Genomic DNA, 25,801 nt, shown 5'->3' with positions numbered 1-25,801 from the left:
GTTCTCCTCCTATCTCTCCGACCAGTCGCAGTCTGTGTTGGCTGGAGGGCAGAGGTCGACCTCAAGGCACTTGGTTTGTGGGGTGCCACAAGGGTCGGTCCTCTCGCCTCTCCTGTTCAACATTTATGTGAAGCCGCTGGGCGAGATCATCCGTGGTTTTGGGGTGCAGTGCCATCTGTACGCTGATGACACCCAGCTGTACATCTCCACCCCAGACCACCCCAACGATGCCCTTGAAGTGATGTCCCGGTGCCTGGAGGCGGTGCGGGTCTGGATGGGGAGGAACAGGCTCCGACTCAATCCCTCCAAGACTGAGTGGCTGTGGCTGCCGGCGTCCCGATATAGTCAGCTGGTGCCATCGCTGACTATTGGGGGCGAGACATTGGCCCCCATGGAGAGGGCGCGTAACTTGGGTGTCCTCCTGGACGCACGGCTGTCCTTAGAAGAGCATTTGACGGCCGTGGCCAGGGGGGCTTTCTATCAGGTCCGCCTGATACGCCAGTTGCGCCCCTTTCTGGATCGGGACTCCCTATGCACGGTCACTCATGCCCTCGTTACTTCCCGCCTTGACTACTGCAATGCTCTCTACATGGGGCTCCCCTTGAGGAGCACTCGGAGGCTCCAACTGGTGCAGAATGCGGCCGCGCGGGTACTTATGGGGGCGGCATGGCGCTCCCACGTGACACCTCTCCTGCGCAAGCTGCATTGGCTTCCAGTGGTCTTCCGAGTGCGCTTCAAGGTGTTGGTTCTCATCTTCAAAGCGCTCCATGGCTTAGGACCCAGTTATTTACGAGACCACCTTCTGCCTCCGATAACCTCCCACCGGCCAACACGCTCCCACAGAGAGGGTCTCCTCAGGGTGCCGTCTGTCAGGCAATGTCGGCTGGTGACCCCCCGGGGAAGAGCCTTCTCTGTGGGGGCACCCGCCCTCTGGAATGAGCTGCCCCCAGGGATACGACTAATCCTCCGGACCTTCCGCCGGGCCCTGAAGACTTTTTTATTTCAGCAAGCCGGGCTGGGTTAAAAATTTTTAATTGGGTGAATTTTATGGGTAACGGGGTTTTAAAATTGGAGAAGCCTAAGATAATTTAATTTTGTTTTAATGTATTTTAATATTTCTATTGTGTGTTTTTAATTTTGGCTGTTCACCGCCCCGAGTCCTTCGGGAGAGGGGGCGGTATAGAAATTTAATAAATAAATAAATAAATAAATAAAATAAAAACAAGAAGACATATGTCATAGTGTAACAAACCAGATCTATGAATATTTTTGGAGAAAGAACAAGTTAAACTGGGAAAGCAGTTTTAACTTGACAAATATATAATCACGCATTGCACTTTGGGGAAATTTGGGGAATTTCCTTACTTATATGGAAACTTCTCCTTGCCTTTGTAATGAAATAGTCATAGAGTTTATGACAGAGAAATAGGAGAGAAACAATTTATTAGAAATGTGAATAGAAAAAAATAGTGTAGAGGTATATGTTGATGCTGATTTATCTGGATTGAAAGTTGCATTCCTTTTGGTGCTTATTAAAGGATTAACTATAAAATACATTTTTTAATATATTATCTGCTTATATATTGCAAATAAAGCAGTTATTATAAAGTTATGTCATTGGAAGGCAATTAAATCCAATTAGAAACCTTTAATACTGGCTTTGAAAGATTTTCTTGGAGGTAAGGGATTTATAAATCAGTTTAAACTGGCCATCATTCTGTTCTTCCAAAGTTTGTTTTTTTTAAAAAAAAGAGCTGGAAAATCTGTATTCATTCACATCTGTCCTAGATTATATAGCTTTGTATGGAACTACCCCAAATTTATATTTACATATTTCTTTCTCAGTCATTTCCAAGTCAGCCTAATGCATTTCAGATTTCCATATGTGCTAATAAACTGTATACTTTATATACCAAACCAACAGACAAAGGCTGAAACAGAGATATCATGAACAGTACACAATATATATATAAAACCAAAATATTATTAAAGGACAAAGAAATCTATATCCTACTAACACCATCCCGATACAGATACTAGACAACCTGGTCAAGAGTAACCTCAGCTACCTAACCAAGAAATATCAAATCACAAAAGAAGAAAAGATGAAAAGCAGTGGAGTCATCCTTCTATGCTTCTATGAATGCTCCAAATTACACAAGCTTAACATACCTCTTTCTCCAAATGTATGACTATCAGGGACCCAACATACAACATAACCAAATAACTTACAAAAAAGGTTTGAAGATTTTACAGAGGGCATGAATATTTTATTAACTCCACACCACAGTGGCTCCAGAAAATGAGACCTAAAAATAGGATATGAAATTATGATTTAACTTAATGTCACAGCACTTTTTATATCCATCAACCCAGAACTAGTGAAAGAATCCATGGCAGCAGTACTACATGACACACTAGACCAAAACAAATTCATTAAGATCAAAATACCCACAATCATGAACATTATCAATCTCTTCCTCATGCCTACTTTCAATGTCATGGAAAAATATACCAATAAATTAAAGGTACACCCAAGGAGTTCACCACTTCAGAATCCATAGCTGAGTCTGTAATGCAGTGTCTAGAAACTATAGTACTCCAACACATTCAACCGAAAGTATGGATCTATAGAATTGGAAGTAAAACCGGCGGGAGGGTTCACCCACTGACCCTGATGTCATCAGAAGCGATCTACGCATACGCGAGTGAAGCATGCATACGCGCGATTGCGTTGCAAACCGGTAGTAAAGATAAGTAGAACCCACCCGATTGACACCTTCATCATAATAGAAAAGAAAAACTAGAGAAGGCACATGAAACTATCAACAACTTCTTCAAAGAAATAAAATTCACAAGGAAAAGAGAAAACAGTACCCTTCCGTTCCTGAATAATCTCATCAGCCAAAGAAATGACAGCAAATTAGAAACATATCTATAGAAAAACAATCCATACTAACCAAATGTTAATTACCAATTTAACATCCCACTATAGAGCAATTAACACAATCTTTGAAAAAGATAATACTACCATATGACAAAAGTATCTCAGAAACAACCAAGGCTATTAAACCTCATAGACCACATAACCCAACTAAGTCCCTGAAAAAATATCTCAGATAAACCGAAAGACCCTAGTCTAAGAAAAACAAAACAAAACCAGAGTCATCTACAACATACAATGTAAGGACTATAACAGCCACTATGTAGGAACAGACAGGCAGAAGACCAGCAGAATGCATCCATGAACACCAACTAGCAGTCTGAAGACAATGATAACTCACAACACATGAAAAAGAAAGAAAAGATTCAATTATAGTTTCAATTGGGAAACCATAAACATCCTAGACCAAGCTGAATCCAAAACCACTAGAATATTCTTGGAAGCCTGGAATTCACATAAATCAGCCATCAATAAACACAGAAACAATCCATATTTACACAGCATTCAAAAGAGACAATAGAAAAAGCTGAGAAGGAAACACAATGACCAGAGCACATCCTCTCCAACACCCAACATCCAGATAAGCAGGGATTATCACCAGTCAAACAATCAAGCAAGCAGTAAACAGTAATTAATCAAGGAACTACCAATGAGAAAACCAAACCCCCACCAACACTGGCAGGATATGCTACTTTATATAAACAGGGAACAAATCCCACACTATACTTTATGATTATGGTACCCAGGTAATAAAGTAATAAAACTGTGCAAGCAAACAAACTTCACAATTCAACTCTGAACTACATATATACTTTTCTATAGAGCCATGTCTGGTTATCAACTACAAATACTCATTTAGAATTTCAATAATACAATTTAGTTCGGACTTACTTAGGGCCAAAGTTAAACACATAATGAATATGAAGTTTTCAAATAGCACTACTGAGCCCATTAATTGGGATCAAGGTTTGGGAGAAGAGGATAAAACGTTTTCCATCTTCATATTTTGTTTTTTATTTTTAATCTCTGTAGGTGGCTCAGTGGCTAAGATGTGAGTGAGTTCAAATCCCTAGTATAGGTCTTCTGTGTGAGCAGGAGGTTGGACTAGATGACCTCCAAGGCCCCTTCCAACTCTGTTACTGTTAATCTCTCTCACTTGCTATTTTGTCCAAATTATGCTATTTTTCAAGATCTCCAGACACCAGTCAATTGAAACCTGGAGCTGAGTATCATAAGGATCTGGCTAATCGGAGGTAACTAGTAGATGCAAAAATGAAAACTAAAGGGACAATTCCAAGATTTTGAAAATTTTTAAGAATCTCAAGTATAATTAAGTAGCTGAAAGTAGCTGCAGTCATTTGTTGTTAAATGAACAACTATACATTTTCTCAGAATTTACTGACGTATGAAAGGGCTGGAAGCAGCTGGAAAAAAAATAGATAGGTTCATATTTAGGATTATATCTATTTTTTTCACTTTCACTTTCTGGGGCAAAATATCACTGAGTGAAGGGAATTCTTCCTTCCTTACATTATTTTACAGTATTTGTACAAAACAGAGATGTCTCCCTTTGCTGTTATAGTAATTCTTTTCAAACAGATGGCATCCTATCACATAACATCACATACAAAAGGTACTGTGGGTGATAAACATATGGCTTTTATTAGCTATGAAAACAAGTTCTTCATTTTTTTTCTTAAAAAAGCTGAGAATTTCTTCAACTTCTACAGTGCCAAAATACATTGTCTCTCATTTTACCATTTGAAAATATTATAGGAATATGTCACTCCAGATAGCTATTCTTCAAAGCTTCTGTAAGTGTTCTGTGCTTTCCCATCTAATACAAACATATCACACAGTACTTTCCCTGGATATATCCTCATTCTTTGCTAATACTGTAGACTATATAAAATAAATAATAGAATAGAATAGAATAGAATAGAATAGAATAGAATAGAATAGAATAGAATAGAATAGAATAGAATAGAATAACAGAGTTATTGGAGGTCTTCTAGTCCAACCCCCTGCTTAGGCAGGAAACCCTACATCACTTCAGACAAATGGTTATCCAACATCTTCTTAAAAATTTCCAGTATTGGGGCATTCACAACTTCTTCAGGCAAGTTGTTCCACTGATTAATTGTTCTAGCTGTCAGGAAATTTCTCGTTAAATTGCTTCTCTCCTTGATTAGTTTCCCCCCCTTGCTTCTTGTTCTACCCTTAAGTGCTTTGAAGAATAGTTTGACTCCTTCTTCTTTGTGGCAACCCCTGAGATATTGGAACACTGCTATCATGTCTCCCCTAGTCCTTCTCTTCATCAAACTAGACATACCCAGTTCCTGCAACCGTTCTTCATATGTTTTAGCCTCCAGTCCCCTAATCATCTTTATTGCTCTTCTCTGCACTCTTTCTAGAGTCTCAACATCTTTTTTACATCGTGGCAACCAAAACTGAATGCAATATTCCAACACATGACCGTTGAACCTCCCTTTAAAGCAAGAATTCTGGGAGTTGAAGTCCACAAGTCTTAAAGTCGCCAAGGTTGGAGACCCCTGCTTTAAAGCGTGTAGCAAATTTCAGTGACACTATTGTCAATATAGTAATTAGTAGTATGATTTCCTATCATTCTAAAGTTTGAACCTGGTTCACCTTTATTACTTTATAAGTAAGTCAATGAGGCAAAAAACATTATATTCCTTCCTTCTCATAATGAGATCCCCAGGCACATTAACAGAGCCATATCTTTAGAGCTGTTCAGAAACTCTAAAAGTCCTCACCACTGAAAACAGCTAATACAGCAGCAGCAGCAACCACCATTACTAATTTTTTTCAAAAGACCAACTATCCTAGAAATTTTGAAAAACATATTCTCCTATTCATTGTGGTCCCGCTAAAATCTTAGAGACAATCTTGCTTATGCTGGAACCCAATAGGAAAGAGCCCTGCATACAATCTGAATGAGGAAAAATATTTTGGGACCAAAAGATTCCCTCCACATTTTGGGAGTAGGTTCCTCTGAGCTCTAATTTTATTAAAATGAAACAGATACATAAAAAAGAAACTGATTTATTACTGTCTCCTGTGGCATATATTTTTGGTCTCTAATGTATGAGAACAGTTTTTCTCATTTTAAATACATTATATGCAGGTGGCAAATGGCATTAATAAGGTAAACAGTTGAACAACTTGCCTCCAGAAGTTGTAAATGCACCAACACTGGAAGTTTTTAAGAAAAGATTGGATACCATTTGTCTGAAATTGTGTAGGGTTTCCTGCTTAAGCAGGGGATTGGACTAGAAAACCTCCAAAGTCCCTTCCAACTCTGATATTCTGTTCTTTGTTAAAAATGTATCTATCAATTCTTACAAATCCAGGTAGTTTGCTTTGTCTTTGTTGAGATCTTTTGAGTTTACACCATACTTTATGTGTTTTCCTGGAGATCTCTCAAATGATCTCAATAAATACAGTGAGTTTCTAATATATTGCAATTTAATGGTAGGGTACTTAGAATGTATTTTACACATAATCTTATCCATATAACCAACCTATCTTCCTCTGTCTTTTCTCATTCCACCTCACTCCACTTTAATTCCTACATCAACCTAGTTACTCTATGCACCTGATGAATTGAGCTCCATCCTCCAAAATGCCTTTTAATAAAATGTGTTCACTGGAAAAGGTGCTACCAGATACCCATTTTTTTTTGTTGCCATAGATTAACCTAGATCTCTTAGTACAATGTCCATAGAATATTGAGGTATCAGTTAACAACAGTTGGAGGAAATTAGAGTTAACTACAATGGAGGAAACTAGAGAAGGGAGGATTGAATTGAATAAGGACTGACCTGAATTTAAAAAAATCCAATTTTTGAACTTCTTTTTAAAAGAAAAAGAAAAAGGGCATTCTAATGGGTTTCAAATTCTGAAATATAATCTAGCTAGAAAGTGTTGCTTGTGTATAAAAATAATTATTTTACCCAATATTCAAACTGCAATGCCTATAAATAAGTGTGCCTTGATTAAACATGTATACATAAAACTATATTCAAGTAAACCAGAGGATTTTAGTAACAATACCACTGCAGGGAGAGTTTATATAGGTAGTTCTTGCTTACTAGCAGTTTCACTTAATGACTTTTTAAAGTTACAATGGTGTAAAAACTCAGATTTACTGCAATTTATGTAATGAAATAAATGATGTGTATTTTATTTATTTATTAGATTTGTGTGCCTTCCATCTTATCTAGAGATGATTCGGGTTTATTCACAAACATAAATCTTCGCATTTACTTCCATTGTGGTGTCCCACAGTCATATGATTGCTACTTGTGTTAGAATAGAGTAGAGTAGAGTAGAATAGAGTAGAGTAGAGTAGAATAACAGAGTTGGAAGGGACCTTGGAGGTCTTCTAGTCCAACCCCCTGCTTAGCCGGGAAACCCTACACTATGTTTATGTTTATCTAATATCTTCTTAAAAACTTCCAGTGTTGGAGCATTTACAACTTCTGGAGGCAAGTTGTTTCAGTGATTAATTGTTCTAAATGTCAGGAAATTTCTCCTTAGTATAAGTTGCTTCTCTCCTTGATTAGTTTCCACCCATTGTTTCTTGTTCTACGCTCAAGTGCTTTGGAGAATAGTTTGGCTCCCTCTTCTTTGTGGCAACCCCTGAGATATCAGAACACTGCTATCATGTAACTCGTAGACCTTCTTTTCATAAGATCAGACATATCCAGTGTTTTTTGTGTGTTTTACAACTGGCTTCCAACAAGCAGAGTTAATAGAGAACACACAAGTGAAGCTGCAAGTTATAGTCACGTGTCTTGCTTAATGCAGTGTTTTATTTAATGACTGAATAGGTAGTAATGTAAGTTCCTTGTGATCATATGATTTCCTGCTTAGTGACCATAGCATTTAGTAATTGAATTGTTGGTCCCAATTGTAGTACCTAAACGAGGACTACTTAATAGTCCTGAAATATAGAATTCCACAAACATATTTTCTCCAGTTTGACATTATGCCACACAATGGAAAATGGATTTACTTACCCTATTACAATACAAGAGATGGCTGTTCCCAAAAAAGCATATGCTAAAATGGATCCTAAATTGCGAAAAAAGTGTCTCTAGGAAACAAAAGTAAAAGAAAAGATAAAGATAATCTTGTGAATGCTATATATCTTAGTAGGTTATTTTTTTTATTTATATCCCACCTCTATTATTTTTACAAATAACTCAAGTCAGCAGCCATATCTGACACACATTCCTCCTCCTATTTTCCCTACAACAACAACCCTGTGAGGTGAGTAAGGCTGAGAAAGAGTGATTGGCCTAAGGACACCTAACTGGCTTTCATGGCTAAGGCAGGACTTGAAGTCACCTCCTGCTTTCTAGCCTCGTGCCTTAACTGCTAGACCAAACTGTAATTGCATGCTTTCATCAAATTCTACACCAAACTTATTGGTTTCAACCATTTTTTATATTTAATTACAGTTGTAAATGCTTACATTCCAGCAAGTAAGAAATATCTTCTCCAATACATATTTAATAGTCTGGGCAATAAAACAAATTTCTTCCAGTCTAATTTTGTGATAAGCCACTTAAATATAATCTTCTTTAGAAGCAATATTGTTGAAAAGACTTTATCTGGACTATTACTATTACTTTAATTTGAAGACTGACTTATTCTCAAAGTGATAGCAAGAAGAGTTGATATCAGAATGTTTATTAAACAATGGTCAGGTTATATAGTGTCAATATATCAAGAAGGATGTAGAATTTGATGTTACATCAAAATTTAAACACCTTTCATTCTGTTTCATAAGATTAACTGTTTGTTGCATTATTTGAAAGATCAGCACTTTTCTAAGTAATGAAGACTGCTTTTTATTTGAGTTTAGAAATTCGGAGTGAAACAGAGAATGACTTGAAGTGTTTTGTATACTGTATTGCAATATTGCAATTTTAAAAGTATCCAGTGAATGGATGTAGCCAGGATTGAGCTCGTAAATAGAACCAAATTAATTTTTTTATGATTAGGTCTACAGATTTGCCATTTTTTTTATATTGCAGATTGAATGTAAACATTTGCAGGAAAAGTCTATATGATTTAACTGTATTATAAAAAGAATCAAAATGGTAATTCGCAGTTGGTAATTTGCAGTTGGTCAAATTAAAACATTTTGGTCCCAGTCATAAAGAGCAGACTGCCTGCTACTATTAAAAAAAATCACTTACCTTTTTTAAACTGTATCCTGCATAAAAAATAATGGGAGGTAATAGAACATTGAAGAAGATGGAAGGATCAAAGGTCATCTGCCAGAAAGAACAAGAAACAGATAAAGAAACACAAAATATTCACTAAGTATTAGATCTTTGAATAGTATCACACTTTACATTAACATTTTACAATATAAATATATCAATAACACTGAACAATATTTAAGAAAACATTTCTTTCTGGTACCTCACCTGTACGAAAATATATATAAAGAATGTACAAGATGTTCCTCATACATTTTTAGTACAGATGAAAAATGTATAAGGAAAAAATGTATAAGACATAAAATGATAAAATTACAAATTGTGAATGAAGGCAAATATACATGTCTCAGGATAATGCTGCAGGATCCAATCTGAAGTGGTCATCAACTCAGATTGGAACCTGCAATTAGCAATTGGCAAATAGCAAGTCATTCAAATGAATTTCAGAAGTAAAAATAAAAATATTGCCATATTTATTTTCTGCAAAGGCTCACTTGAAGGTGATTAAGACAAATTTGTTTAGTGTCAATATATTGGGACTTCTGTTTAAACATTGAAACTTAAGCAGCTAAGTCTATATTTTAATGCAATGGTTATGTGAAATTTCTGGAAGTTTGTTTATTAAATTTATTTGCCGTTCATCTTGTGGTTTCTGAAAACTCTGAGCAGCTTAAATCAAGACACACAAAACAACACACAATAGCAGTAATAAATAAAAAATGAATTAACATTACAAAAAAGTAGAACAATGTAAAAACAAGGGTTAAGAGAGAAAGGTAGTGTACCTTCTCTATTAGTGTACCAACCATTTCTACCCAGCAACTTCTTCAGAAATACATATTTCAGGTTGCCATTAACTGGCAGTTGGAACCAGCCTGAGATATTTTGCTACTTAAGGCAAAGGGTATAATGTTGCTACTTCATCTATTCAGATACAGAACCCAGCTAGAGTAATCGCTGAGTCTTATTTCAGTGTGGGTGATAGATTAGATTAGAATAACAGAGTTGGAAGGGACCTTGGAGGTCTTCTAGTCCAACCCCCTGCTTAGGCAGGAAACTCTACACCATGTTTATGTTTATCTAATCTCTTCTTAAAAACTTCCAGTGTTGGAGAATTTACAATTTCTGGAGACAAGTTGTTCCACTGATTAATTGTTCTAACTGTCAGGAAATTTCTCCTTAGTTCTAAGTTGCTTCTTTCCTTGATTAGTTTCCACCCATTGCTTCCTGTTCTGCTCTCAAGTGCTTTGGAGAATAGTTTGACTCCCTCTTCTTTGTGGCAACCCCTGAGATATGGGAACACTGCTATCATGTCTCCCCTCATCCTTCTTTTCTTTAAACTAGACATACCAGTTCCTGCAACCGTTCTTCATATGTTTTAGCCTCCAGTCCCCTTATCTCTGCACTCTTTTGTTAGGGCAGTTTCTTTTCCTGCACTCTGGGCATCAAGCTGCTTGGGTGGCTTCTGGTTTTGGAGAGCCTGTATCTCAGGATTTACAGCTTAAATAACTGCTCCATTGTTTGCAATATTAGGACCATCTCTTGTTTTTATTCCACCAGTTCTTATTCAATGTGATGAAAAAAAAATCTTTTAAAATTTACTTCAAAGCAGTAGCAATTAAATCCCAAGGAAAGACATTTGAAGGAAAATTTCCAGCTGTGTGTGTGTGTGTGTGTGTGTGTGTGTGTGTGTGTGTTTCAGATGGAAGAGCATGGAGAGTCATGGCAACATCAAAATGGTGGAAAGAAAACATCTTAACCTCTTTACTTATTTGAAAAGTATTTATTGCCGCAGTCCAAAATAAATTCTCGTTGATGTACAAAATACAAATTAACAATAAAAACAATACCACAATACAATAATGTACATGATAATTAAAAAAAATAAACAAATAATTTTATACTAAATCAAACTTTCTGAAATGCTCAGGAAGTTTTTTTTATGAGCTTCCAGAAGGGTGGAAGTGGGAGTCAATCTTGCTTTGGGGACCAAACTGCTCCAGAGGAGGGGAGTCTTTACAAAAGGAGTTATTTAATTTTTGTGTGACATGAACCCTTTTGAGAATCTGTTAAAAATTGTGAATTCCTTTTCAGAAAAATGTGTGTGTAAACACCTAAACAAAGTAGTGAAAATAAATCTGTAACTTTTCTGCTATCCATGTTCATGGACTCCCTGAAACCTATCCACAGATTTCTAAGTTTAAAAAGACAGGCCAGTAAGCAGTGGTGGGTTCCAACCGGTGTTACTACCGGTTCTCTTCGTGCACGTGTTTTGCGCGCAATTGCTATGCGCATTCTCTCTTCACTCACACGTGCGCCAAACTTGCGCTCTGCGCAAGTGTGTTAGGTTTCTGGCCAGCTGAGGTGTGGCAATCCACTTTGCTGGGCCTATCAGCTGGGTTAAAAACCAAGAAATAAAGGTAGGAATAAAGCGGGTGTGGGCGTGAGATCCCAGCTCCCAGTCACAGAGAACCGGTTCGATGATGTCACATCATCACTGTTACTGGCTCGGCCAAACCGGGCCACACCGGGAGCAACCCACCACTGCCAGTAAGAAATTTCCAGCCAGTCCACATGCATCAAAAAGTATCAGTCGAATCTTTGAGAACCACAAAGTCAAAAAACTCCTCAGTAATATGCAAAGGGATTAGCTCTAATCATCTCATTAGATCAATCCATCCAATTTTCAACTCAGAAAAAATACAAACAATTGCCTAACATTAAAAATGTTCAGTAATAACCATAATTTATAGCAACTAATCTTTTGGCTGGCCCTTCCCTAATACGATGTAGGACAAATTAATAACTGCCTTTTGAAGGTTTGTTATTATTGTAAATCAATTTTATTTAACAGAAAGATTAGTTGAAATTTCAGTAAGAGTGTTTCTAGCACCAACATAAAATATTTTGTTATGCTTTCTATTCCCACCTGGACCCACAGGAAATGCTTGGTACTATGGCAATGGTACCACTTTGCCTCTAAGGACCTTTCACTTACTTTCACTTCCCTTCATGCTTACTATTGAAAGAATGAGAAGTGTTTTAAGGCTTTTTTTGTTTTCTCAATTCCAGAAACACAAAATGTAATCTTATGAAATTTTAAAGAACACAAGGGATTGTAGAGCAACTGTGAAGTTTTCTGCATGGAATGTTCATATACTTCATTTTTAAAATAAGCAGCATAATGTCCAGATGGATATACACAAAATTTATTTGGGAAAAAAGGGAGGAAAATATGAAGAATTAAAAAAAGTCACATAGATTTTCAAATAAAAGTGATAAAATTAGTGTAACTTGTTTAATCAATGGTATACAGTTGACTAAAATTTGAGTCTCAAAAGATATGCAATCTTAATTTTAGAAAGAATGCTGAGATGTTGTAAATCTTTGCCTCCTTGTCCCTTGTGATTTTAATATTTTTAATCTCATGCTTTTTGCATTTGCTTGAGTGATTTCTCAAAAACTGTATTGAGCAGTAGTTGGGGAAGGAGATGAGCTATGCTGTTTGCTGTATTTCAAAGAGCTGTGAAATAAGATCCTCTATGGCCCCGTTTTTCAACCTTGGCAAATTTAATATGCTGGCTGAGGAATTCTGGGATTTGAAGTCCACATGTCTTAAACATAACAAGGCTGAGAAAAACTACTTTATCGGGTGGGGCCCAGAGACAGAGGGGGAATGATGCAAGAATTCCCACAGCTGGGAAGTTTTTGAATTTCAGTGTAACGAAAGGACAATTGCATTAGTTTTCAGTCATACATGTTGCAATTCAGCTGGGTATAAATTGTCTCTACTTTCAACTGCTTCCAGCTTTGCAGGGCATGAAGCTAGCTTTAAAATGAATAATCTTTTGGTGGTCCCCTGAATCCACCTTTTCAGCAGCTTTGCTCTTGCATGATAAAAAAAATTAGCAGTTTTAATCTAATAAAATTTTATGCAAGATAGCCAAATCCAAAAAACATATGGGAGATGTAATAATCAGATAATCAGTTAATTTTTAGAGCACAGAAACAAGACGTCAGATTGCACAGGAAGTTTTATGGATTTTATCGAAAAATATAGATTCCTTCTACAGTAACTTCAAATATACTCTGAATAGATCTAATAAAATCAGTGGATTTAAATTAATTAATGGCAAACTATTAGACCATACTTCTTTTAAAAGACATCTTGTTTCCAGGAGCATAAATTACCAGACATTATTAAAATTTCATTGGGAAAATTTAAATCTATAGATTGATTCTGTTTTACTTTTAACGATGGTGACAACGGGAAACCTTTAATGAATTCATTAATAATTTTGATACCATCTTTGCCAGTGCAATCCATAAACTCATACCAGTATTCAGCATTTTTATGCCTGCAGACTGCATTTTTTGCACCTTGTTTTAATAACCATTTTACGATTTAAAACAGAAGTCCGCTAGATAAAATATCATTTTATAAGGATTTGAATTCAACTGTATCTTTAATTTGTTTCTGCCAGTTTAATAACCTTAAAGCAAGAACATGTCATTAGCTAAATGTTCTGTAGTTTTTTGTTCCCATAAAGTGCCTTCCTTTTATGGGGTTATGATCCTAGATGAATTATTTAGTTCTGTAACAATACAGCTGGACTAGAAAATGACTTCCTTTTTTCTTTTGTCCAGCAGATAGCTTGAATGATAAACAGGAAATGGAAACTCAGCATTTTTTTAAAAAAAGTTCTGCATTCTGCTTACTTTGGATTATTAAACAGATATCAACTAGCTGGCCATTAACAGCAAAAGTACATTTTGCTGCATTGACATCTTTATGAGAGAAAATTAGGAAAAAGAACTTTTAAAATTTAAGTATTTTTGTACTAACAAATTCAAATGATAATTTAACCTGAAAGTTAAACCAAGAAAAGCATTTTATTCACCTTTCTTTTCTAACATGGGGGAGAATAATAACATGTCTTTTATTCAAAAATCGTAAGGTGCTCATAGCTTCAAACACAGTTTGCTGAAGAAGCCCCAGCAGAAAGAAAAGTGGCACACTTTTAAGAAGCCAAATGTTCAAATTCTCAAAATCAGAAAATTATTTTTCTGATTTTTATTAATTTTATAAATTAATAAAATTATTTTATTGTAATCTACTTTCTGTAGTTGGTTTGCTATTTTATTTACTTATTGGTATTTCCTTTATTAAAAAGACAGAAAGAAAAAAATATTATTTAGAAAGAGAACAATGAAATTTCAGAGATTGTTTCCTAAATATTTTAGCCTTCTATAAAATGAGTTTAGAGGAGTAGGTCACTTAGGATGTAACAGGGAAAATAACTGACCAATTCAAAAGAAAGAGAAGCCTCAGAGTGGTTTAGACTTAGGAACCAACATGGTTTTATGTTTGTTAGTTTTTGTCTTGGTGTGTCCCAGATTCCTGAACAGAGTGAATGGTGGAACTTAAACTAGGAAGACTGATCAACAGCAGATTACAGAGATTGATAGCGTCTTTCTCATTTTTTGCATGACATCACTTCCATGTACTCTTATACATGTCTTCTTATACTCACCACAGCCTTCGAAATGTGAAAGCAGAAAGGGTGAAATAGATATGCTTACTTTCTTATTAAAAACAGACAATTAATTTGGGAAATAAACTTCTTGGCCTGCACATTTAAATCACTCCGATTCGCTTCTTAGGAGCATTATAATCAATCAGAAAAAACAATAATGTAAGATCACCTACACCGAGAAGACATTATCTTACCTTTTGCAGCATTACATTCCCTTGGTGTGCATTGACATTAAGCTGGCTAATTTCCCTTCTGTACTGATATTCATACACTTGATTTGTGATGTTGACAAGTAGGGTTGGTAAGCCAGCCTTGAGTTTATCACAGTCATAGACATTTCCAGTTTCAAAATCAGATGGAGCTGTGGCATACCGTAAAATTAATCCCATGATGAGACCTAGAGAGGCAAAGAGACAGTCCATGAAAATGAAAGGTTTTTCCCCAAGCAAAATGGGTATGTATGCACATGCCTGAGGAGGAAGCAGCTTCAGAAGCAGCTTCTCAGGGAATATTCTACAAAGCACTTACCTTTGTAGCAGTTAATTTGTCCCACCTAGTTTGAAACACTTCTTTCAAGTTATTTGCACAGCATCATGGCATATCAAAGCAAAATATCAATAAATACCCACTCTCTTTTTCAAAAAAGCATGTTGTGATACATGTAAATTGTGTTAAAAATACTGAATAATGAAGCCATTTCCCCTGAATATTGCATTTTTACCTTTTTCTTTAGAAATTTTACTTTATAAACAAAATTGTCCAATTATATATGTAATTATGTATGGCCAGAAACAGAATTCTGGAAGTTATAGTCCCTATAGATGATAGTACAAAGCTGGAAAAGGCTTTTTTTTTTTAAAAAAAAGTAAAAACTGAGGTCATCAGGTTTTCTGTTGTCCTTTAATTACAGAATTAAACGTTCTTAAACAGTTCTTAAAAGTTTTGATTGTGTAATATGTAATATTCCACATGGAATTCCATCTATGCTGTTTTTAAAAAATGAAAATGCACAACTTTGGATAAATACAGAAGCTCTACTAATTTTAGCTATATTGTCTACAATTCTTATGATAGAACAATATGCCTGAGATCTCTGCAAACAAGACTCAGATTTTGATAGCAAGGAGGAGACAGCCCACAGTCCAATTGGCAGTGATATCCAAGTGTACTTATATATTCTGACTTTGATCAAGTACAAGGAGTTCATTTTTAAATGAAAAAGTTATTTTCTTTTTCATACTTTCTTTCTGGTTGATCAGTAACAGACTAGGACTTTTAAAATAATACATGTCTTCCTTTATGGTTCAAAGTTCAAATTATTATCATATGTAATAAAACTATTAAAGGTCTGCAGTGGGCTGCTGCCGGTTTGGACCGATTCGGGAGAACCGGTAGTTCCATCGATCAGCTGGCCCTGCCCACCCATCCCTGCTCTATTCTGTCCTATATTTCCTTCTTTCTGGCTTAGCTAATTCAGGCAGCAGCTGATTTCCGAGCATCCGCTGTTCTACTTACTGGGGCTGCCTTAGAAGGTAAGCAGCTGAACTTCAAATTGTTGTATTTTGAATGCTGCACGCAACGTGTTATGCGCGCACGCACACGCTCCACAGAACCGGTTGTTAAATAGGCTGCAGCCCACCACTGGTCTGCAGTGGTGCAATATGCTGACTATGTAAACTGCTTAGAGAGTGCTGTAAAGCACTATGAAGGAGTATATAAGACTAAGTGCTATTGCTACTGCTAAGATATTTTCATGCAGACCAGAATATACAATTCTAGTTCCACTTATCTGCATAACACTTTCTCCCATTCTTTTTTATAATTATTCACCCGATATGATGTTTATCTTCATCAAAAATATTACGGACAGCCTCCAGTCTCTATTCCTGAGTCCAAATCATTCATGAAGCAGCAAAACTGGGATGGCAAAATGATTTTCTAGAGTTTATCAAATGCAAATTCTTCTCAGTAAGAAAGCCATTTATGAGAATACTCAGAATTGTACTTTGGCAATATCTGAAAGGTTATATGTTAAACAGGGTATAGACTATCTATGTGGTTGCTATAAGTCAATACCAACCATAGTCTGGTGGTACCCATTCTAGCAATCATTCAAGCCATTTCACAAATTAGCAATAACTACAGCTTATCCTTCCATCTGGTCATCTCTTGGATAATGCCATTGGCCACTGCTATAGTTTCCCACATTCTTCAGTTCCAGTGTAAAGTTCTGTTTATAAAAATAAACACACTGACATTTGAAGTTTTACGGAAGACCAGCGATTCCTGCACTACCACTTTATCCCCACGGATACTATAGGATTAGATTAAATATGCCATTTTATATTTTCCTATTAATCTTGTAAATTCTTCAGAAACAGGGATAAAGAGTGATATTTTGTTTCATGATATATGCTTTGTGATATGTATAAATTCCTGGGCTCCATTCCAGTAGTGACTTGTAAAGAAAGCATACTATAAGATGACTCTTCCTTGTAAAATTGAAAATAAGAATGTTAATGGTTTCTTACCATACCTTGCATTATTGTGGAAAAAAACCCAATCCATTCATGAATATTTCAGAGAGACAGGAATGGGGATGTAACAGTCTGTAACTCGATATTGTATTATTTGGAAAGAAATAGGAAAATGTTCAGGCCTAAATATAGTTTTTCTATATTTCTTCTTAAAATATTTATTTTTAAAAAGCAAGGTACAAGAAATAAAAAAGGATATCCTTCATAAAAAATAACCCTTTGTTAAAACATGATTCAAGAAGGACAATTGTGAAATAACTAATGCAAATGGCAAACAATTATTTAATATCAACTCTTAATGAATTTATTTGCACTAAATTGATTAACAGGACTCATAAAGTACTCCAGTATGAATATATTCCTAAGTGTTTTACATCATGGTTACATTTCAGTTTCATGGTGGTAATCCATTATGCAGGGGTGGAGGATTCTTGAAATTAAGTGACAAAATTTTCAGTGAGATGTTTTTTGTCTTTAAAGTCAGGATGCAGATGGAAGTAGAAGGCTTCTCTGAGGCAACTGCTTCAATTTCTATCCTTAATATCCCCTTAATTCCATGGGAAATATTCAAACATTTTGCCACTGAAATTTCAATGTATCATTCCAGATTTTGAATGATTTTAAAATGCACGAAGGAAAGCATTCTCAACTTTTAAACCTAAGAAAAAATTAGGTATCAATTCTGACACTTCCTGTTATATCAGCACCCTCTTGGTAATATCAAACACATCCCTCCAACTTGTGGAAGTGTTGCCAACTTGAACTAATATATACAGGTAGTCCCCAGTTAGCAACTGCCTTGAACAATGACAGTTCATAATTATGATGGTGATAAAAAAGTAACTTTGCAATCAACATCTCAGCAACAATATTGCTGAGCACATTGTAAGCCGCCCTGAGACTTCGGAGAAGGGCGGCATATAAATCAAATTAAAAAAAAAAACACACAAAAAAAACATCCACATTTATGACCTTTGTAGCATCATGCACAAGTTTGCTATTACAGACAGTTAGGGTTATTACATGCCCATTAAGATTTAAATAAACAATGATTTAGCAAGGTGCCTGAACTTAGTCACATACTGTTGTACATAGAGGCAACATTATTTCTTTAACCACTTTTGTATTCCTTGACACCTTTGATACCGTCAGGCTTTTTGCTAAACTGTGTTTGAATTAAAAACATACCTTTGTTTGCATGAATGCCTCTGAGTTCTGAGTACCAGTGAAGCTAATTTGATTTTAATACATGACTGGCTTGTGACCGATAGACAGCCATTTTGTGGGTGTACCCACTGAGAACTTTTAAAGTGCCAGATGTGACTATGTCCCCAAAGGTTTCAGCCCTTGGTATAGCAGGAATGCCTGGAAACTCTGACCTAACTTTTCCCTTCACATGCCACCTTTTTGATTGTTACTCATTACTAAGTTTGGTATACTGCAATCATGGTTTCTGGATCAAGTCAATTGATCTGGTTCTTATGTCATACTTAATTAGTTTATTGACCAAAATACCTGAATGCACATAATGCATTTTGTCAAAATATAGATAGTCCTTGATTTACGACCACGACTGAGGCCAACATTTCTGTTACTAAGTCAGACATTTGTTAAATAAGTTTTGCTTCATTTTATGACATTTCTTGCCATATTTGTTAAGTAAATCATTGCAGTTGTTAAATTAGTAACAGGTTGTTAAGTGAATCTGTCTTCCCCATTGTCTTTGCTCATCAGAAGTTTGCAAAAGGAGACTGCAACAGTCATAAATATGAATCAATTGCCAAACATCTGAATTTTGATCACATGGCCATGGGGATGCTGCAACGGTCATGTGCAAAACGATCACAAGTCACATTTTTCAGTGCCATTGTAACTTCAAATAGTCACTAAATGAACTGTTTTAAGTCAAAGACTACCTATATATAACATTGTATGTAGTACTCATTTAGTGTTCCCAGTTGGGGCTGCCTATTTTGTCTTTATATGAAGCAGTTGCTAAGTGAAAAATCACATGACTATAATTGTGCTTACAATTTTATATACAACAACCTTTTCTGTAGCTGCCTAACTGACCATAATAACAAACATGTGCAAAGTGCTACAAAGGTAGTAAATGTGGGTGTTGGGTGCAAAGTTACTTTTTTATTACTATCATAATTGTGAATGATCATTGTCCAGAGCAGTTGCTAATTGAAGATTACCTATATATACTAGCTCCAAGCAACAAATTTTGAGAGCCTAGAGGAATGATGAATGTTGAAATCTCTTTTATATATCACCAAACTGAACTGACTTATACAAAAGGAAGAAGGAAAAATATTCAAACTGTAATACAGTACAATTCTTCATTGTAAAACCTAAAAAGGTAAAGGTAAAGGTTCCCCTCGCACATATGTGCTAGTCGTTCCCGACTCTAGGGGGCAGTACTCATCTCCGTTTCAAAGCCGAAGAACCAGCGCTGTCCAAAGACATCTCCATGGTCATGTGGCTGGCATGACTAAATGCCAAAGGTGCACGGAATGCTGTTACCTTTCCACCAAAGATGGCCCCTATTTTTCTACTTGCATTTTTTACATGCTTTCAAACTGCTAGGGTTGGCAGAAGCTGGGACAAGTAACGGGAGCTCAACCCTTTATGTGGCACTAGGGATTCGAACTGCTGAACTGTCAAACTTTCAATCGACAAGCGTCTTAGCCACTGAGCCACCGCTTCCCTCTTTCGAAAACCTAAGATGTGGTAAATGCTGATTTGGAGAAGAAGGAATTAGGGTTTGTGGAGCTTCACATTTCATCATTGTGAAATCAGCCCTCACTATTGATACACTATTGAGTTTGAAAGGAGAGTCTGAGTGTATTCAGCTGAACATACTTCAATTCTTTGCTTGGCCTATCCTATGGAATTTCTTCAAAATGTAGTACAACAGACAGTGTCAAAAAGAGCAGCATAGAGCCTATATTTGTTGCCCTGGTTCTTCTCAGATTTGTGCTCTTGGGCTCACTTTTGCTTAGTTGCTTATTTAAAGACCAAAGTCTTCTTCTAGGCCCACTCCTTGAAACCATAAAGTGACTGTAGACATTTTTGCACACAAGAAAACATTACATTTCAGCTCCTCGGTGGATGAGCTTTGGGGTTATTTAAATACATAGTTAAAAGATTTCAGGAATACTTCAAAGCAGCCTTGCAAATCTTTAACAGGCTGTGGTGTTTCATATCCTTAAATGGGACCACTTCACCTGAGTGAATAATTTACATGCATCTACTAAATGAATGGAGCACATGTTTGTAACTTCTAATAGCCTAGGCAAATGATGCAACATACTAGGAGCTGTATTTAGCTATAGTTGAAGGTTCAAAGTTTGCAGGCATGGCTTGTATCTATATCTATTCACATACACATAGATAAATACACAATACATGCATTTTATTGTCTTTTTTCATGGATTTGTCAGAATTAAAATATGCATAAATGATTCCTCTTTCTCTACTTTTGAGAAGCAAATCTCACCAGTGATGTAACAGTCAAACAATTGTTTTTTAAAACCAGCACATTCAACAGATCCTGATAGGGCTCTGAATTTATAGTATAGAAATGCAGTTATAATTTACGCACTGAAGACAATCAGATGCTGTCTGTCCCTATAGGTATAGCAAGGCTGATTAACTGTGTGAGTGAGATCTTGCTGGTTGCAAGACTTCATTTTCTCACTACGAGGGAAATGAACATAAGCACACATTTTTTAAAAGGATCTATGACACATAACACCTTATAATTACTTAGCATGTGTTTCTTAGCTGTGGTGTTTGAAGATCTTTATGCACGGTTTCCATATGAAACACAGGAAACCCACAGCACTAAAAAAAATAATAATAAGGTACAGAAAGGCAGAAGGAGTAAAAATTATCTGGAGAGCCTCATTTTTCACTACCCTGTTTTTAAAGCTAGCAAGAACAATACAGCTGTTCAGGTTTCTGAAACTACATCAGAAACTGAACCCCAAAAAATCCACCCTGTTTTTAATAAAGACTTGCTTTGCCACTTTGCCATTTAACCATCTGTTAAAATGATAGACAAATGTCACCCAATACTCTTGATCATACTGTTAAAACGTATCTCTTCAAACCAGACTACTGCTCTCAGTAAGTAATTTGTTTGGAAAGTTAATATGTTCAGCAAAAAGAATTTTGTTGGCAGTGTGCGCATGACATTTGATTCCTTGACAAGATTTCTTCTAACTTTTCATACGAGAGAAGAGAGAAAGTAACAGAAAAAGACAGAAACAGAATGGATAAATTGCATTTTTTCTTTATTCTACTGTTCAAGAATCTTGTAATTTTTAAATTAATGCTTTTCTTTTGTTTGAGATTTTATTCACCACTGAGGTGAAATGTTCAATTAAGCACTCAGTGCAAAAAGTTTAAATGCTAAGCTTTTTTAGTGAAAACACTCACCGTAAACCATGGCCCCTCCTGTTTCGTGCAAAAAGCGGAATCTGTGATTTTTAAACAGCCAAATTGTAAGGATCGTGAGGATGAGTAAAAAATTAAAGACCAATAGCTCCACAGCACCCTGATGATAAAAATGGTCCTCATCTTTTATTGACTGCAATTTCTTCATCTTGCTTTATTAACACTATTCTATATACTTTCTTAACAAAGAAACTAAAAAATGCCAAACTAAAGAAAATACCACAGATTAAATCCTGAATGCCTGCTTTTATAAAAGAAAGCCTAGACAGTATAAAAAAGCACAACAAACACATCTGCCTTATTTGCAGCCTCTCGGCACACTGCCACAGCTGAGAATTCAACTGGATTCTGGTTACAACTTCCTGTTTTCTTCTTAAAGCTGTCCTGTCTCATTTTCTCTCTTGAAGCTTCATCAATGTTTTCATTTTCCTTAGGAGAGGGAGGGATTAAAAAACATAAATATATTAGAACCAACGCAGCAACCCCAGGATAAATTAATTAAATCAAAGGCCTGGATTTGCAGGATATATTGGTAACTTGCTGCTATCTGTTGGAGATAACTTTTACTGTGATTCTCACTCTGTCCTATCTGAGCAAGACACTCTACTCAGTAATGATGGAGTCCCAGTTCTTAAATCTTCATTATCTGGTTGGCAGCTGAAAGATGAAGAGCTTCATCTCACATTAAACGCAAATATCAGATCAGGCAAAATTTCAGTGTCTTCTTTATGCATCAAACACACGTTTTAAAAAGTAAATTGTTTACATACAGAGAAAACTAGATCAGTTCACATTGGCATGTGATCTCTTTGTACAGCTATGAAGTTCCAACTCCCTAGTAGATCTCACTATAGACAGCTATCCTGAGTCTTCCTTGGAATCCTTTTTCTAGTTCTCAGCTACCATTTTTAATTTCCCAATGGTTCCAATATAGTACTGTTACAGAGCTTAGAGATTTGTCTAAGAAACACCCATCTCTTCACTACAGTAGTTGCGGGTGCATCATTACTGGAGACTTTTAAGAAGAGACTGGACAGCCACTTGTCTGGAATAATATAGGATCTGCTTGTGCAGGGGGTTGGACTAGAAGACCTCCAAGATCCCTTCCAACTCTGTTATTCTGATTAATTCAGTGTGAGGTCCTGCAGGACACTATCTTTTCCTCTGGTACTTAACATTTCTGTGAAATCTCTCACCACTGGGAGAAAAGTAATATGATGATAATACCACTAGAATTCTGGACCAAATTGAAAAAGCCATGGAAAGCCTGAATCAATCAGCATAGGGCAAAAGATCAGATGAAATAAAGCCAAAATAGAGTTGCTATTTGTAAATAAACATCTGGGCATTTGAAAATCTCTGATTTGATAATTACTATAAAGATCCTACCTGGACCAGGACAGCTGGATGATTGGCCTAAGGCAGTGATGGCTAACTTTTTTGGCACCAAGTGTCGAAAAGAGAGCACTTTGCGCATGCACGTGCATGAGGAGCTGCCCAGGGGACATGCGCATGCTGGATAAGGTACTTCTGGTTTCTGGCATGTGCATGCGCGCTGGCCAGCAAGTCTTCCGGTTACTGCCATGCATGTACATGTGCCGATCAGCTGGCGGCCCGCATGCTAATGGCGCGCATGCTCACACACATGTGTCTAGTCAGATGCTTCCAGCACTAGAGGAGGAATCCGCAGTTCTGCATTGGGGGGAGGAAGGACTTTTGAGATGGGAGGGGCCAGAATGAGGGGCAGCACCAATGAGAATTCTCCCAACTTGAACGTCATTAGTCTCCGGGCAGAGTCCTTTGGGACTTCACCTGAAAGAGGAGAGAGAGAGAGAAGCGGAGAAAGTGAGAAGGGGAACCTTGGCCTGAATAATCAACTTGGGCTTCTTCTCTGCATTGAACTCTCTCCTCCAGTGGGTGAAGTCAAGGGAGACTCTTCCTGGAGACCGATGACACTGCAGAAGGGAGAATTCCCATTGGTCCTCCTTCTTTCTGGATACTCCCAATTCTGAAGTTCCAGGAAGCCTTATTTCCAGTTCACAGACCAGTTCTTCCAGTTTCTGGCACTGCTGCACACACAAAGGCCAGCTGATCATCACATGCACATACACACCAGAAACCCAGAAGAGGAACAGGCGATACTGCACGTGCCAGGTGACATGGCTCCGTGTGCCACTTCAGGCACGTGTGACATAGGTTTGCCCTCATGGGCCTAAGGCATCATATAGTTGAACAATTGTATCAGACTCAATGCTTTGGAGTGGACTCAACATCTATAGTTAGTCCAGAATGCACCAGCCATACCTTTGGTAAGGCAACTCTACCAGTATAGGATAACTGATTTTAAGGCTGCAGCCCTGCTTCTAATTAAGCTTCTGGACCTGCAGAAAGCTAGTTATCATTATAAAACTGTATAAAGTCTAGCAGCAAAATAAATGAAGACCACTGAATGTCACCTGATCTGAATAACTTAAGAGTGCTTGCTAGGGTCAGTTTCCACCCATCTGTTCCTTTAGGAAGTCTTCCACAGCTAATTCTTTGGAGGATGAATACTGTAAATGCAATACAATGTATGAGAAAGGAATGATTCAGCAGTCTAGTTACCACTGCTCTGCTTTTCAGGGCATAGCACTTTCCAAAAAACTAATCTCTATCTTGGAAACGATATATAGTACTATCTGATAAAGTAGCACATTATCTATATTATTTCTTTGCCACAGAAGCACACAAAAAATTAGGAAGATGAGGGAAAACTCCCTTCTCTCCAAATTCCATTGGGGCAATGAAGTAATATAGGGGATGAAGATAGACTGTCTTGATGAAGCCAATCAACTGCACAGGATTGTTAGATGACTATTCGAGAATTTAGAGTGGATAAAATCTTTGTCTCTTCTAATCATACCATTGGAATGGGTTCATTTTGGATCTTTTTCTTTCCATGCCTCAATTATCATCAGTGCATCAAACATGAAATTAAGTGTACTAGGGTAGGAGCTTGGAGGAGACATGCAGCTAGGCATATAACTTGCTGGACTTGGGGAGATTGAAAAGGATCTGGAGTTCATCATGCTTTCTGTGATATCATAGGGACTGCATCGAAGTTTAGCACTGGATTTGAACCAAGGAAACTATTTTCTGTTTCTGAAAGAAGAGTTTGAACATATTTCCAAGCTTCCATGTGGGGACTTAATGGACAGTAGCTAAATACACATTACTATATTCCACAACATTTTTTTCTTAAGCAGTGAATATAAGTTCAGCCATTGCTGATTAGCTCTCCATTGGAAGTAAGTCCATCTCTTCTTTGAGAAGTTTATAAATATATGAGACCAGACTGCTAAAATTACCATATTTTTCAGAGTATAAGACGCTTTGGACTATAAGACGCACCTATCTTTTTTGGGGAGGAAAACAAGAAAAAAAATCTGCCTCTCAGCAATTTGTCTCCTTGCAGCAAACAGCAGAGGCCCACGCAGCAATAGGCAATGGCAATCCCTGCAGCCTGAAACAGCTGAGGGTCGGGCGGCCGATCCAACCAACAATCAGCTGCTTGTGCTAATCAGGTTGTGCTGAAGCTGAAACAGGCTGTTTGCTGTTTGCTACAAGGAGGTAAATTGCTGTGACGCAGAGGCTAAAAGCTAGGGGCTGGTGGGTGGGCGGGGCTACATGCAGAATATAAGACGCACCCAAATTTTCACCCTCTTTTTGGTGGGGGGGGAAGTGCGTATTATACTTCGAAAAATACGGTAGATTATAAAGTTCAGAAATAAATAGGTCTTCCCTCATTATACAAAGCCCTTCTCCTGGCACTCCCTACCTCACCCCCATGGCCAAGTCTAGCAAAGAAGGCAATATTGACCAAGGAATTGTACTGTTGTTGTTCACTTTTTCCAGAACTTCTATAAATGATTTCAGATTTTGCTGGAAATAGCTTGCATTCATAATGTTTGGATGTTCATTTTTTAAGGAGGAATATTGAAGAGAGGCAGGATACTGATAACATAGTCCCACAAGAAAAAAATATTGACTATTTCTTGACTGGTTCTACAGCACAGA

At 36.9% G+C, this 25,801-nt stretch overlaps 1 protein-coding gene across 1 annotated transcript in view; it reads right to left on the bottom strand.

Moving 5' to 3' along the window:
- Positions 1-21,893, bottom strand: part of SLC9A9 (solute carrier family 9 member A9) — a 260,985-nt gene extending 239,092 nt beyond the window's left edge. Inside the window, exons 1-4 of the mRNA XM_070945808.1 lie at positions 21,728-21,893; positions 14,936-15,138; positions 9,178-9,255; positions 7,990-8,066 (exon numbers count right to left, since the gene is read on the bottom strand). Of these exons, the coding sequence (XP_070801909.1) occupies positions 7,990-8,066; positions 9,178-9,255; positions 14,936-15,138; positions 21,728-21,893 (524 nt within the window). The remainder of the gene's footprint in view (positions 1-7,989; positions 8,067-9,177; positions 9,256-14,935; positions 15,139-21,727) is intronic.
- Between the last annotated feature and the right edge of the window lie 3,908 nt (positions 21,894-25,801).

The sequence above is a fragment of the Pituophis catenifer genome, unplaced genomic scaffold (assembly GCF_029215685.1).
Source record: "Pituophis catenifer annectens isolate HBS135680 unplaced genomic scaffold, rPitCat1.0.hap2 SCAF_6, whole genome shotgun sequence".
In the NCBI taxonomy this organism is placed as follows: domain Eukaryota; kingdom Metazoa; phylum Chordata; class Lepidosauria; order Squamata; family Colubridae; genus Pituophis; species Pituophis catenifer.
The sequence above is the reverse complement of the archived record's forward strand: the minus strand, read 5'-3'. Positions and strand labels throughout refer to the sequence as shown.